This window comes from Spathaspora passalidarum (assembly GCF_000223485.1).
Source record: "Spathaspora passalidarum NRRL Y-27907 unplaced genomic scaffold SPAPAscaffold_5, whole genome shotgun sequence".
NCBI lineage: Eukaryota > Fungi > Ascomycota > Pichiomycetes > Serinales > Debaryomycetaceae > Spathaspora > Spathaspora passalidarum.
The window spans coordinates 510,626-522,201 of NW_006767429.1; the positions used below are offsets into that span (position 1 = coordinate 510,626).

At 36.0% G+C, this 11,576-nt stretch overlaps 7 protein-coding genes across 7 annotated transcripts; 2 read left to right on the plus strand and 5 right to left on the minus strand. All coding sequences in view use genetic code 12, as the record gives it.

The window, feature by feature from the left end:
- Positions 1-47: 47 nt before the first annotated feature.
- On the minus strand, positions 48-1,000 carry AYR1 (acylglycerone-phosphate reductase; the record flags this gene model as incomplete). The annotated part of the gene is made up of 1 exon (XM_007376107.1): positions 48-1,000. The coding sequence occupies one exon, from the start codon at positions 962-964 to the stop codon at positions 83-85; it is 882 nt and encodes a 293-aa protein (XP_007376169.1).
- Positions 1,001-1,110: 110 nt separating this feature from the next.
- Positions 1,111-1,908, minus strand: SPAPADRAFT_61959 (uncharacterized protein; the record flags this gene model as incomplete). The annotated part of the gene is made up of 1 exon (XM_007376108.1): positions 1,111-1,908. One exon carries the CDS (start codon positions 1,882-1,884, stop codon positions 1,546-1,548), a length of 339 nt encoding a protein of 112 aa, XP_007376170.1.
- A 2,590-nt stretch (positions 1,909-4,498) lies between these two features.
- SPAPADRAFT_61960 (acetate uptake transporter family protein) lies at positions 4,499-5,555 on the plus strand (the record flags this gene model as incomplete). The annotated part of the gene is made up of 1 exon (XM_007376109.1): positions 4,499-5,555. One exon carries the CDS (start codon positions 4,663-4,665, stop codon positions 5,443-5,445), a length of 783 nt encoding a protein of 260 aa, XP_007376171.1.
- A 158-nt stretch (positions 5,556-5,713) lies between these two features.
- SPAPADRAFT_61961 (uncharacterized protein) lies at positions 5,714-7,969 on the minus strand (the record flags this gene model as incomplete). The annotated part of the gene is made up of 1 exon (XM_007376110.1): positions 5,714-7,969. The coding sequence occupies one exon, from the start codon at positions 7,796-7,798 to the stop codon at positions 6,914-6,916; it is 885 nt and encodes a 294-aa protein (XP_007376172.1).
- SPAPADRAFT_56252 (uncharacterized protein) lies at positions 5,730-6,848 on the plus strand (the record flags this gene model as incomplete). The annotated part of the gene is made up of 1 exon (XM_007376111.1): positions 5,730-6,848. One exon carries the CDS (start codon positions 5,730-5,732, stop codon positions 6,846-6,848), a length of 1,119 nt encoding a protein of 372 aa, XP_007376173.1.
- A 391-nt stretch (positions 7,970-8,360) lies between the features above and the next one.
- RDH3 (uncharacterized protein) lies at positions 8,361-9,353 on the minus strand (the record flags this gene model as incomplete). Its single annotated transcript, XM_007376112.1, has 1 exon — positions 8,361-9,353. The coding sequence occupies one exon, from the start codon at positions 9,351-9,353 to the stop codon at positions 8,361-8,363; it is 993 nt and encodes a 330-aa protein (XP_007376174.1).
- A 704-nt stretch (positions 9,354-10,057) lies between these two features.
- On the minus strand, positions 10,058-11,068 carry RDH1 (short-chain alcohol dehydrogenase; the record flags this gene model as incomplete). The annotated part of the gene is made up of 1 exon (XM_007376113.1): positions 10,058-11,068. The coding sequence occupies one exon, from the start codon at positions 11,066-11,068 to the stop codon at positions 10,067-10,069; it is 1,002 nt and encodes a 333-aa protein (XP_007376175.1).
- Between the last annotated feature and the right edge of the window lie 508 nt (positions 11,069-11,576).

Below are 11,576 nucleotides of genomic sequence, written 5' to 3' on the forward strand. Positions count from 1 at the left end.
ACCGATTTTCTACCAAGCACAAGAGAACTGCGGTTTTTTCGGCTTTACAAAAATTCACATGCGTTAAATCATAAACAAAAAACTATTGAAGCTTTACTTTGGAATACTTCTGCTTGATGGCATCAAAAACACCAAATAAGCCAAACTTTCTAAGTAATGCCAATTCAACAATGAATCTAGGCACAAAGTACATAAGATGACCCAAGAAGAAAGCCATACGACCACGGTAAATGTTCAATTTACCTCCCAACAGAGCATTTTCAAAGTCATCCACTACACCTTTAGCATAAACTTCCGGTGGAATTGGATTGTTCTTCTTTGCCATTTGTCTTCTTTGGTCAAATGCATTTTTGATACCTGGAACATTATAGAGGGAAGTTGATGGCAAGTCTCTCTTGTCTTCAATATTAGTCTTTACACCACCAGTAACAATATTTATAACCTTAACATCAAAAGGTTTCAAATCTACTCTCAATGTAGCAGCATATTGGTGAATCGCAGCTTTTGTAGCAGAATAAATTGACGAAAATGGAAATGGAACGCAACCACTAACAGACCCAGTGAATCCAATGACACCCTTGGCATTGATAACCAATGGTGCAAGTTCACGAACTACTCTTACAGGACCAAACACATTAACTTCAAAACATTGCTTCACCTGTTCATCAGTAACATCAATTGCGGGGAAAGTACATGATTGACCAGCATTGTTATACAAAAAGTCCAAGTAATCATCACCAGTTTGTTCTTGGATAAACTTCTTTGCGTTCTTGACTGAATCTAAATCACTGACATCCAATTGGAAAATGATTACTCCGTATTCATCCTTTAAAACTTGCATGGGTTCTAATCTTCTTGCCCCTGCGAATACTTTGTATCCTCTCTTGGCAAACTCAATGGCGGTGGCAAGTCCAATTCCGGACGAAGCTCCGGTGACTAAAGCAACTCTTTGACGTTCTGGCATATTATGGGCACTAGAAGAGTGTAGTGGCAACAAAAAAGAACTGTAAAACAAAATGTGTGTCAATTTTCACTTGCAAGAATGTGATTTTATGCAAAAGAAAGAAAAAAAAAATATTTGATCTAGATTCACTAAATAAATGCAACAACAATGGAGAAAGTTTTCCAATTAATAGAATCAATGTTACTTCGTTCAATGGGAATGTCTATTAATCATAACTCTTATTTAGATTGATCCAGAAAGTCGGTTATTGAAGGTATCGTCATAGTTCAAGTCGTGAATCGAGAACCATAAAGACTGTTGCAAGGTTGACACGGGATTACCCCGCCCTCTTTGACATATCTTGGATTCGCACCGAGGTATTCGCTTAAGTTAGCCGATGTCTTTAGTTTACACCTGCTCGGCAGAGATCAAGATTATATTTTGGAGAGATTATTTTTAAGCAAGTTAAGTTGTTGCCAAAACTAGCCAAGAGTGCGGCTACAAAAGTCACTCTTTCTCTCCTCATTACTATTATCCTATATTTGTGGGTTTCTATAAACAGTTATTTTAGCCAATTATATACAAGGGGTTATCTATCGCACCTACTTTTTAAACTCATCTTCAAGTACATCCTGGTCAAAATAATGCATAAACTTAACCGGTTTCGCCTGATCAGGTCTGTCAATATGCAACACGGGAACGTCATAGCAATACTTATCAAACCATTCCTGATTTTCCGGCTTCATAATATCAATAGTCTTCAAATTGATCTTGATATCACCGACATCGGGAGAAACAATTGCTTTTCGAAGAATCTCCCCTGCATTGGTACACAACATACACTTTTCCTTGGTGAAGAATGTAAGAGATACTTGTGTATTAACCAAACTTCGTGAAAAGTATCTCTTAGATGTATACATAAACTGGTTTGGAACTCTCATTTGACACTACTCCTCAACTTGAACCTAGGTCTCGAACTTTGCACTACGTTTTCTTTTTTCCAATTTTTCACGCACACCATAAAAAAAAAATTGAAAATTTAGTAGATCAAATTTATTAATGTTTTGACCACACCAAATTACTTACTTATTATCTATTGAAGTCTGTATACATCCAAAGATGAAAATTAATATAAAAAAATGATTCCGCCCAGGATCGAACTGGGGACGTTCTGCGTGTTAAGCAGATGCCATAACCAACTAGACCACGGAACCAGTAGGAAAATGTAGAGAAATGATTCCGCCCAGGATCGAACTGGGGACGTTCTGCGTGTTAAGCAGATGCCATAACCAACTAGACCACGCAACCGGTTTCTCTTGTCGGTATTTTTGGTATGTTTAGACAACTTTGTTTTTCTAAAAGCACGTGCAATACATTCTCGGATGTTCCGTCATTACCCTCGTAATTATGCGTCACGTGAAAAGAGGGTGATTCTATAAATTTCTAGTTTATATCAATTGAGCTCAATTATCAATAAAGCATGTTGCAAGGCATATACAGGTGTTTATTTAAGACTATGAGTGATTAGCATGAATCTAGTGTACGTTTTTGACGGTTGGGAGAATATATACATGTCATGGAATTTAAGTAAATTTCCACAAAAATCTGAAGAAGTCACAATGATTATATTTTGCATATCTTGTCCTCACATTGGGAATTACCAAATAAATATTCAATAAAAAGAGAAAGGATTATGGAGTTGCCATATCAATTCCTAATGTAAAGTAAAACCCCGGTTCAACCCCCCGCCCCCCACACTCGGCCAGATACAGCCTTGTAACAAACAAAGTCCGACAATCATATGCAACGGTAAGCACTCAACAAGGCAAGTCCGGGATGTTTAATGCAGGGAGGCTTGACCAAATTAAAGAAACAAGCTTAGTCAGCAAATTTAGTAAGAAGTTTAATAATAGCAAGGAATCGGGTGATTTCTTATGGATCCTGCGGGGGTTGCACTAAGCTGAAAAAATAATATTGTTAACAGACTAAGACATTGATGTGCCACCCCCGCAATTTTCGTATGCTGCTGCACCATGTAAGTCATAATTTTTGCGCAATTAATGAATGTTTATCTATTGTTCCTAATTTGGAAGATAATATTGTTAGTTACAACTCTAAAATAATGACACGTCCCCAAGCAAATAATGGTAGTATTTGAAAGGAGTTCGTTCGTTTATCTAGGTAAACTGCGGATGGACTTGCTTCACAGCTGACCTACATTGATCGGACGTATCAAACCTTGGCTCATTGTCAGTCTTTTTCATCTCTTCTTTTATAGGATATTTTGTTTTCAAGCTGGATTTAAACCGAAGCTCGGAGTTCAACGGAGATTCAATACTAATTCCGTTGCTTAAAAAAATATTTTCCGCAAGAAAACAAAAGAAAACGGACAACGCCTTTCCAGTTCAACTCCGAAGCTGGATAAGTCCAGAGAATAAGGAAGACACCAACTCCAGGTAGCAACTTTGAGAGATAAACACATGATATCCGATCAAGGACTAACCAATCGTAAAACAATTCATTGATCTCGTTTGAAAATGAATTAGAGGGTAGCCTTGTCAACAGCCTTGGGATTATTTTTTTATAATATTTTATTCTATGGAGATTTGTGGGGAAAGTCCCATATAATAATCTTATACAATCTGGTGATCGAATCTTGCTTAACCGTGAAACGAGGTTGAAATTTCCCTAAGTAGCAACCCTATCCAACCCCCCTAAAAGAAAAGGGAAGACAGAAGTTTTGTCTAAGCCGACACCAAAAAAAAAAAATCAAAACAAGAAAAAATAAAGTTTCATTGTTAAACATAATTTCATTCGGCTCTTTTTTCTTCTTTATCGTTCCCATGGCGAAACGAACCTGCCAGCCGTGGATTAAACGTGTGTGGGTCCTAGCGGCCACCTTCCAAGCATTTATGAGCCGATTTATGTCAAAGTGAAATAGTATCCCAAGAAATAATATGTAATTTCACTGTTGCCAAGATCGGTTATTTTGACATTTTTGAGGCATAACTTAGAATTTAAAACCGTCGACATCATCCAAAAAAAAAAAAAATAAAAAAAAATAAACACCGGCGATCCAAGCAAGGTCCGAAACCACCACTTTTTTTGCTTTTAGGTTTAACCTTCACCCGCTTCTTTATCATTCAAATGTACAAAATAAAAAGCCTAGGACATTGTTTTTGTTCTATTGTTTTACTTGAAATTTTAAACCCAGTTTGTCACTGTTTTTTTTTTTTTTTGACTGCGGTGCAGCAAATCTCGTAAAGTATTACAAATGAACAGGGACCTGTCGGCTCAATGGTTATACATTTCTGAAAGTGAAAATCATTAGCACATATATAAAGTGCTTATTATTCTATATATACTTGACCGAAAGAGAGCAAATACTTTTTAGCTCCGAATTCACCAATTTTTAAAATAATCGGAGTCCTTTCGGAGTGGGGGTCCTGGTGCTTGATGGACTGTTAAATTAGCCCCACTTCTAAAAAATATCTTTTTATTTTTTAATTTCTTTTGTAGTAATTTCTCTTTAACAGAAACTTTTTCACTGTTTTCATCTTCTATATAAATACCCCAAGTTATCCTCCCCGGATTTGCTGTTCTCTTAAACTTACTGTTTGTAATTCAGGATAGACTGTATTCCATATAATTAAGAAACTTGCCTTTCACTTGTTTTATATTTCATTTAGTACACCCACATACCTTAGTAATATCATATAATGGCTTCCACATCTTCGCAAAAATCAGTTAATACTTCTTTAGAAGAACATACACCTTTAGGAAAGGTCCAAATCGCCGGTGAAGGTGGTGAATATGTTATCATCAATAAGAATAAATACTACAGACATGATTTAATGGCTGCTTTCGGTGGTAACTTGAACCCTGGTGCTTCTCCATACCCAACCATCAACATTAACCCTGCTCCTCTTGGGTTATGTGGATTCGCTTTAACCACCTTTGTTTTATCTTTATACAATGCTCAAGCTATGGGTATTACCATTCCAAATGTTGTTGTTTCTCTTGCTTGTTTCTATGGTGGTGCTGCCCAATTCTTTGCTGGTTGTTTTGAATTTGTTGCTGGTAACACCTTTGGTTTCACTGCTTTAACCTCATATGGTGCTTTCTGGTTGAGTTACGCTGCTATTTTCATAGAAAGTTTTGGAATTCTTGAGGGATATGCTGATGCTGAAGAACAAATTCCAAATGCTGTTGGGTTCTTTTTAATTGGATGGGCTATCTTTACATTCATCTTGTGGTTGAACACTTTCAAGGCTACCGTTCCATTCTGTGCTTTGTTCTTCTTTTTATTCGTCACTTTCTTGTTATTGGCCGGTGGTGAATTTAGTGGACATGTTAATGTGGGTCGTGCTGGTGGTGTTTTCGGTGTCATTACTGCCTTCATCGCCTGGTGGAACGCATATGCCGGTGTGGCCACTCCTTCAAACTCATACTTGCAACCAATCTATATTCCAATGCCAGGAAACCAATTAAAGAAAGACTAAATTTCTTGACTATTTATTTCATATTTATTTCATAGTTTAATTTTAATGCAACAATGACGTTTATTTAATGTTTAGAACTTATTACTTTAATATATGCCGTATTATGACACCCTAAAACAAAGTCTTCAACTTATTCATTATATATCTTAGATGTATGTGATTCTTGCCCTCACCCCCCAGTTTTCTTGATTCAAATTGTTGCCAATTTTTTTTTGGTTGTAAGTTTTAACTGAAAATCTGCGACAGAGAAAAATTACCTTAGTTCAGCATTAGTAATAACCACCATGAAGTTTATAAATACCTTCATAGCCACCACTTTGTGGCTATCTTCATTGACTTTAGCATATTCATCGTCTAACTTAATCCAAGTATCAGATAAAGATTTTAAACAAGTTGTTATAGAGTCAGAAAAATTTACTTTTGTTGACTTTTATGCTGATTGGTGTCGCCATTGTAAGAAGTTAGCACCAACTATAGAAGAATTAGCTGACTTGTTCAAAAATTATCCTCAAGTTCAAATAGCCAAGATTAATGGGGATGCAGATGGAAAGAAAATGGGTAGGAAATATGTATATCAAGGGTATCCTACATTGTTGTTTTTCCATGGTAGTAAGGAACCAGTAGAATTCAATGGCAGTAGGGATTTGGAAAGTCTTTCCAATTTTATCCAACAATTGAGTGGTATTAGACTTAGCAGTACATCTGCCGAAGAAAAAGAAGAAGTGGATACAGTGCCTGTAGTTGAAAATAAACTTGTCAAGATTACTCCTGAAACATTTAATGACACTGTTAGCTCATATCCCTATGCTGTTGTCCTGGTTGGCGCCACATGGTGTCGATATTGTCAAGAATTGAAGCCGAATCTTGATATTTTGGCAAATACTGTTTTTGGAAGAGACAGTTCCAAATTGTTGATTGGCTATTTGGAAATAGATGAACATGAAAATGAACAAATCAGTGGCAGATATGGAGTAGAAACGCTCCCAACACTCTTATTCTTTAAGGATGGAAACTTAGATAATCCTTTGGTTTATAAAGGAGATAGAAAATTTGTATCATTAGTGGAGCAATTGAATAAGTTTACTAATTTGTCGAGAGATTCAGAGGGCAATCTAACTCCCAATGCTGGAGTGTTACCAGAAATCAGTCAATTAATAAAGGCAAACACAGATCCTGATTCGATATTGTCAATCTTTGACAAATTGGATACTCTTGTTGTAGAGGAAGAAACCAAGGGATACTATGATAAGATATTATACAGCATTTTGAAACATGAAGGTGGTTTTCTTCAAGTGGAATTAAACAGAATTAACGATATTTTGACTAAAGAGGTTGCAAAATTGGATTCCGTTACTATTGATTCATTGAACAAAAGATCCAACATACTTAGACTGCTCTTGTAACTTAGAAAGCATTTCTATTAAATATTTACTTATACACTTTTGTATATAGTAATGACGATACACATCTACCATTCGATAGGATCAAACTTTTGTACAAGTCTTACCTTGTCAGGCCAAACCTTTCCTCCACCTTCAATGCACTCGTCAATAATTGGTTTGACATTGTTTGGTTTACACAAGGCTAACCAAATATTCTTACCTTCAGATTTAAGATAAATAATAACATTTGCCGCGAATTTATGCCCACCTATATGATTGATAAATGCAACATTAACGCCACCTGGGGAAGAATCACCAAAGTCACGATAAAGGCCCAATTCCCGGAGGTAAAGATCCATTTCTTTCTTCATAATTGGCGCGGTTAAACCACATCTTTTATCTCTACTTTTATGGGAACACAAGAACACATATGCCTTGGAGGGATCAACTTGAACCTTAGGAATGGCAGTGATGATATCGGGAATAGGTTTCTTATCCACTAACATTTCAATTAACTTGTCTAAAGTAGAGTCAACCTCAGTAATAGTAATCCCCTTTACCCATATAAAATATGGCAATAAAAGAATATCTCCTTTCTTTTCTGTCATATATTCATCGTCAACGAGTAACTCGTCAGAACCTAAGGATGAACAAGTTACCTTTACATTCCCCAAGGTAGCCTTTTTAGGATTCTTGGAGTCATCAGCCCACTTTGAAACTTTGTTCAGAAGGGTACCTCTAACACCGGTAGCATCGTGTGGCCAATCCAGTTTACCAGTGGAAACAACAATATGCAAACCATATGGTTTTGTAGATTTCCATAATGATGCGCCTTCTTCAAATTTAAGTGAGCTTGGAAACTTCAGAGAACATGATTCACAGGTCTCTGAGCATTCACTTATCTTAAACCCTTGCTGTTTGATTTCCGTAGTCGGATCAGGTTTGCCCCAAAGTCTGTTTAAAATCGTCATCGGAACTTTTCGGTGAATTGAATAAAAAAATTTTTTTCTAACTTGGCAGTTTTAGATAGATTACAAAGTTAACAATTGTTGCTTACAACCTTTTGATCCTGCAAAAGAGGGTATTATATAAATATCAAGCAGAAGTTCAGGGATTGGCTGGAAAAGAGTCAGCGTGACATATTTATAAATCATGTGTTGGTCAGCGCATAATCATATATCCGCCTATTTCTTTTTTTATTTTTACGTAATCAAAATAAAAATATGCGAAATGCGGACCGATATCCGTTAGGATCCGCTGTGGCTGTGGGATAAGCTGCACACTAATGCACTTTCTTCTTGGCTACTTCCAATGTAGTCAAGCTCTACAAAATGTCCTTACGGACTTAAAAATGTGCAGGTTCTGATAACCTGCAATTAGAAATGCAAGAGCATTTGAGTATAAAACGTATCGTGTGTCTTGAAAAAAAAAGCTAGTAAAAACGAGAAAAAGAAATTACGGATTTCACGTAGATTGATCTGATTAGAAATATTGTAAATTAATTAAACTTTCTATACAAATCTGTAAATATTCCTACATATAAGGATTGGTAGCTTCAGTAAGGTAATCCCAAAGTTTATCACAAGCTTCATCCTGAATAATATCTTTTCTTGCATGACCTGGGGTTCCAAAGGAAATACTATGTGACCCATCTTTCACATCTGGAGAAAATGCAGCAAATAATTCAGTGTAAGCACCCATTCTTCTTGGATGAAAAAATAAACTGTAAAGCACCTTTTCAAAAGATGTAGCATATCTTTGTAAATCAGTGTTTAAGAAGCCAGGACATAAGGAAGAACTAATGATTTGTGAACCAGTGTTATGTTTACGAGTCCATGTTCTTGCCTGCATAATAGCACCAGCTTTGCTTTGTCCATAAATCAAACTATCGGCAGCATTTGTCTTTTCAAAATTCACATCTTCCCAGTAAAAACCACCTAAAGGTGCTAACTGATGGGCTGATGAAGAAACCCATACAATACGAGATTCACCTGGAGCATTAGTTTTTGCAGTTTTAATAAAAATAGGATCTAAAAGACGTTGAAGAAGGTGTGGACCAATAACGTTGGTACCAAACTGTAATTCATATCCTTGCTTGGTCTTGGAACCTAAAGGAGGCATCATCACACCTGCATTATGAATAATAAGATCTAACCTAGATTCCTGGGATAAGAATTTTTCAGCTGCAGGTTTAATGGTATCCAAATCACTCAAATCTATTTGAATAAAGTTGATATCCGTGTTGGAGACGTTGTATTCCTTAGCAACTTCCAACTGTATCTGTTTGATGGCTTCAAGGGTCTTTTCTTCGTTTCTCGAAAACACATACAATTTAGCCTTTGTTGAACCAGCTAATGACTTCACGGTTTCATAACCTACACCGGTATTCCCACCAGTGACAATAATAACTTTTCCTTCAAAGCTAGGGTATTGATCTTCGGTAAATTTTGGCTTACCAGGCCAAAATCCATGAAGCATTTGTTTCCAGTCTTGCCACGATTTTGAGGGAATGATTGGAGCAGACATTATTGTAGTGATATTATTATGTTGTGTTATTAAATTGTTGTAGATGTTGATAAATTATCAGAAAGTTGATGTTCCTCCTTGTCTTTATATGGTTGCGTAAATGCGGAACGGAAAATTTTGGTTGCATAAAAGCAACCGCTAGCCGTCACTTGGAGCAAAGCATTTTCTTTTACTTCATAAACAGGATAAAGTTCTAGAACAATTAAATTATTGTCTCGAATTTGTAATATATTACTAACTACAGGTGAAGTTTATTCCAGGAATTTGTTTCATGCAGAATCTGAAGTTCTTGTCTAAGATACAACTACAGTGAACAACTGAAAAACCACAAAGCAAACTACATATAATGCATGCACGCTTAATTAAGCTATAAACATGAATATTATTAAACTTACTAAGTTTATTTGATCTAGAATATCAAGCTAGAAAGTATAAGTGTTTCCAAAGTTGATTCTTATTTAACTATTTAGTTTATTTAATCAACACTTATCTTTCTTATTACATAGACTATTTTCCTCTATTTTCTGCCAACGATTGTAACTTATAAAATTTTAACAAAAAGGAAGTACATAAATGGAAATTAAGGGGTTGGCTATGATGTTGGCAGAGTTGAATTTAAAGAATATGGCTGATCCTAATGACACACTGAAAGTATAATTGGAGCCAACTAAACAGTCATTGTATTAAAGTGCTAGCTAAAACTATTTATAGACTTACATATAAGGATCAGTGACTTTATTGAGATAATTCCAAACTTTATCACAAACTTCAGGGTCAAGAAGATCTTTTCTTGCATGACCAGGAACCCCAAAAGAAATACTATGGGACCCATCTTTCACATCTGGAGAAAAAGCAGCAAACAATTCAGTGTAAGCACCCATTCTTCTTGGATGTAAAATGAACTTATACATAACCTTTTCAAATGAGGAAATGTGTCTTTGCAAATCGGTATCCAAGAAACCGGGACATATGGAGGAGCTAATTATTTGAGAGCCAGTGTTGTGTTTACGAGTCCAAGTTCTAGCTTGAATAACATTACCAGCTTTGCTTTGGCCATAAATCATCATTTGATCATTATTGGTAACTTTCATTTTTTCAAAATTGACATCGTCCCAGTGGAAACCTCCCAAAGGAGCAAATTGATGTCCCGAAGAGGCCACCCATACAATACGAGATACACCAGGAGCGTTCTTTTTGGAAGTTTCAATAAAGATAGGATCCAAGAGACGTTGAAGAAGATGAGGTCCAATAGTATTTGTGCCTAATTGTAACTCATAACCTTGTTTGGACTTGGAACCAACAGGTGGAGTCATCACACCAGCGTTATGAATGATGAGATCTAATCTTGATTCTTGAGATAAGAACTTTTGAACAGCAGGTTTGATTGTTTCTAAATCACTTAAGTCAACCTTGATAAAATGAATTTCCCGGTTGGAGATATTGTATTCTTTGGCGACTTCCAATTGAATCTGTTTGATTGCCTCGAGGGTTTTTTCTTCGCTTCTAGAAAAGATATACAATTTAGCTTTTGTTGAACCAGCCAAGGATTTAACAGTTTCATAACCTACACCGGTATTACCGCCAGTAACTATGACAACTTTCCCTTCGAAGCTAGGGTATTGACCTTCGGTAAATTTTGGCTTTCCTGGGAAAAAACCATGAATAATTTGTTTCCATTGCTCCCAACCTCTTGGTGGTACTACTGGACCGGACATTTTGTAAATTTGTTAACTAGATTGTTGATTATGTAGATGTTGAAATCAGAAAAGCCAAAAAAGGCTTTTATAGGATTGCAAAAATACGGAACGGGCTGCAAAAATTCTTCCGCTATCCGAGGCAACATTTAGTTAAAAAAATAGAAACAATTAAAACATAATAGAATTCATATATCTGAGCCGTATTGTGCTGAATGAAGATGAAATAAACAATAGCCATTGATGTTAACGCCGATCTCTCAGCCAATCAACCCCCCGGGAAGATATATATGAAATAACCTATGAATTATCTCTTGAGTCAAATAATCTAAAAGAAACCAGGACTTATGGGAAATATTACTTTACAACACGTTCATTTTTCCTTTTCTTTATTTCAAAGTTCTTCATTCTCCTTTGGATCTAACCACAGCTTTCACTCTTGTTTATGAAGAATTTTTCTTAGCAGCAGGTTGAAAGCGTTACAAAAAGGGACACGTTTGGGGTGATTATAATAGTATTTTGTGTTATT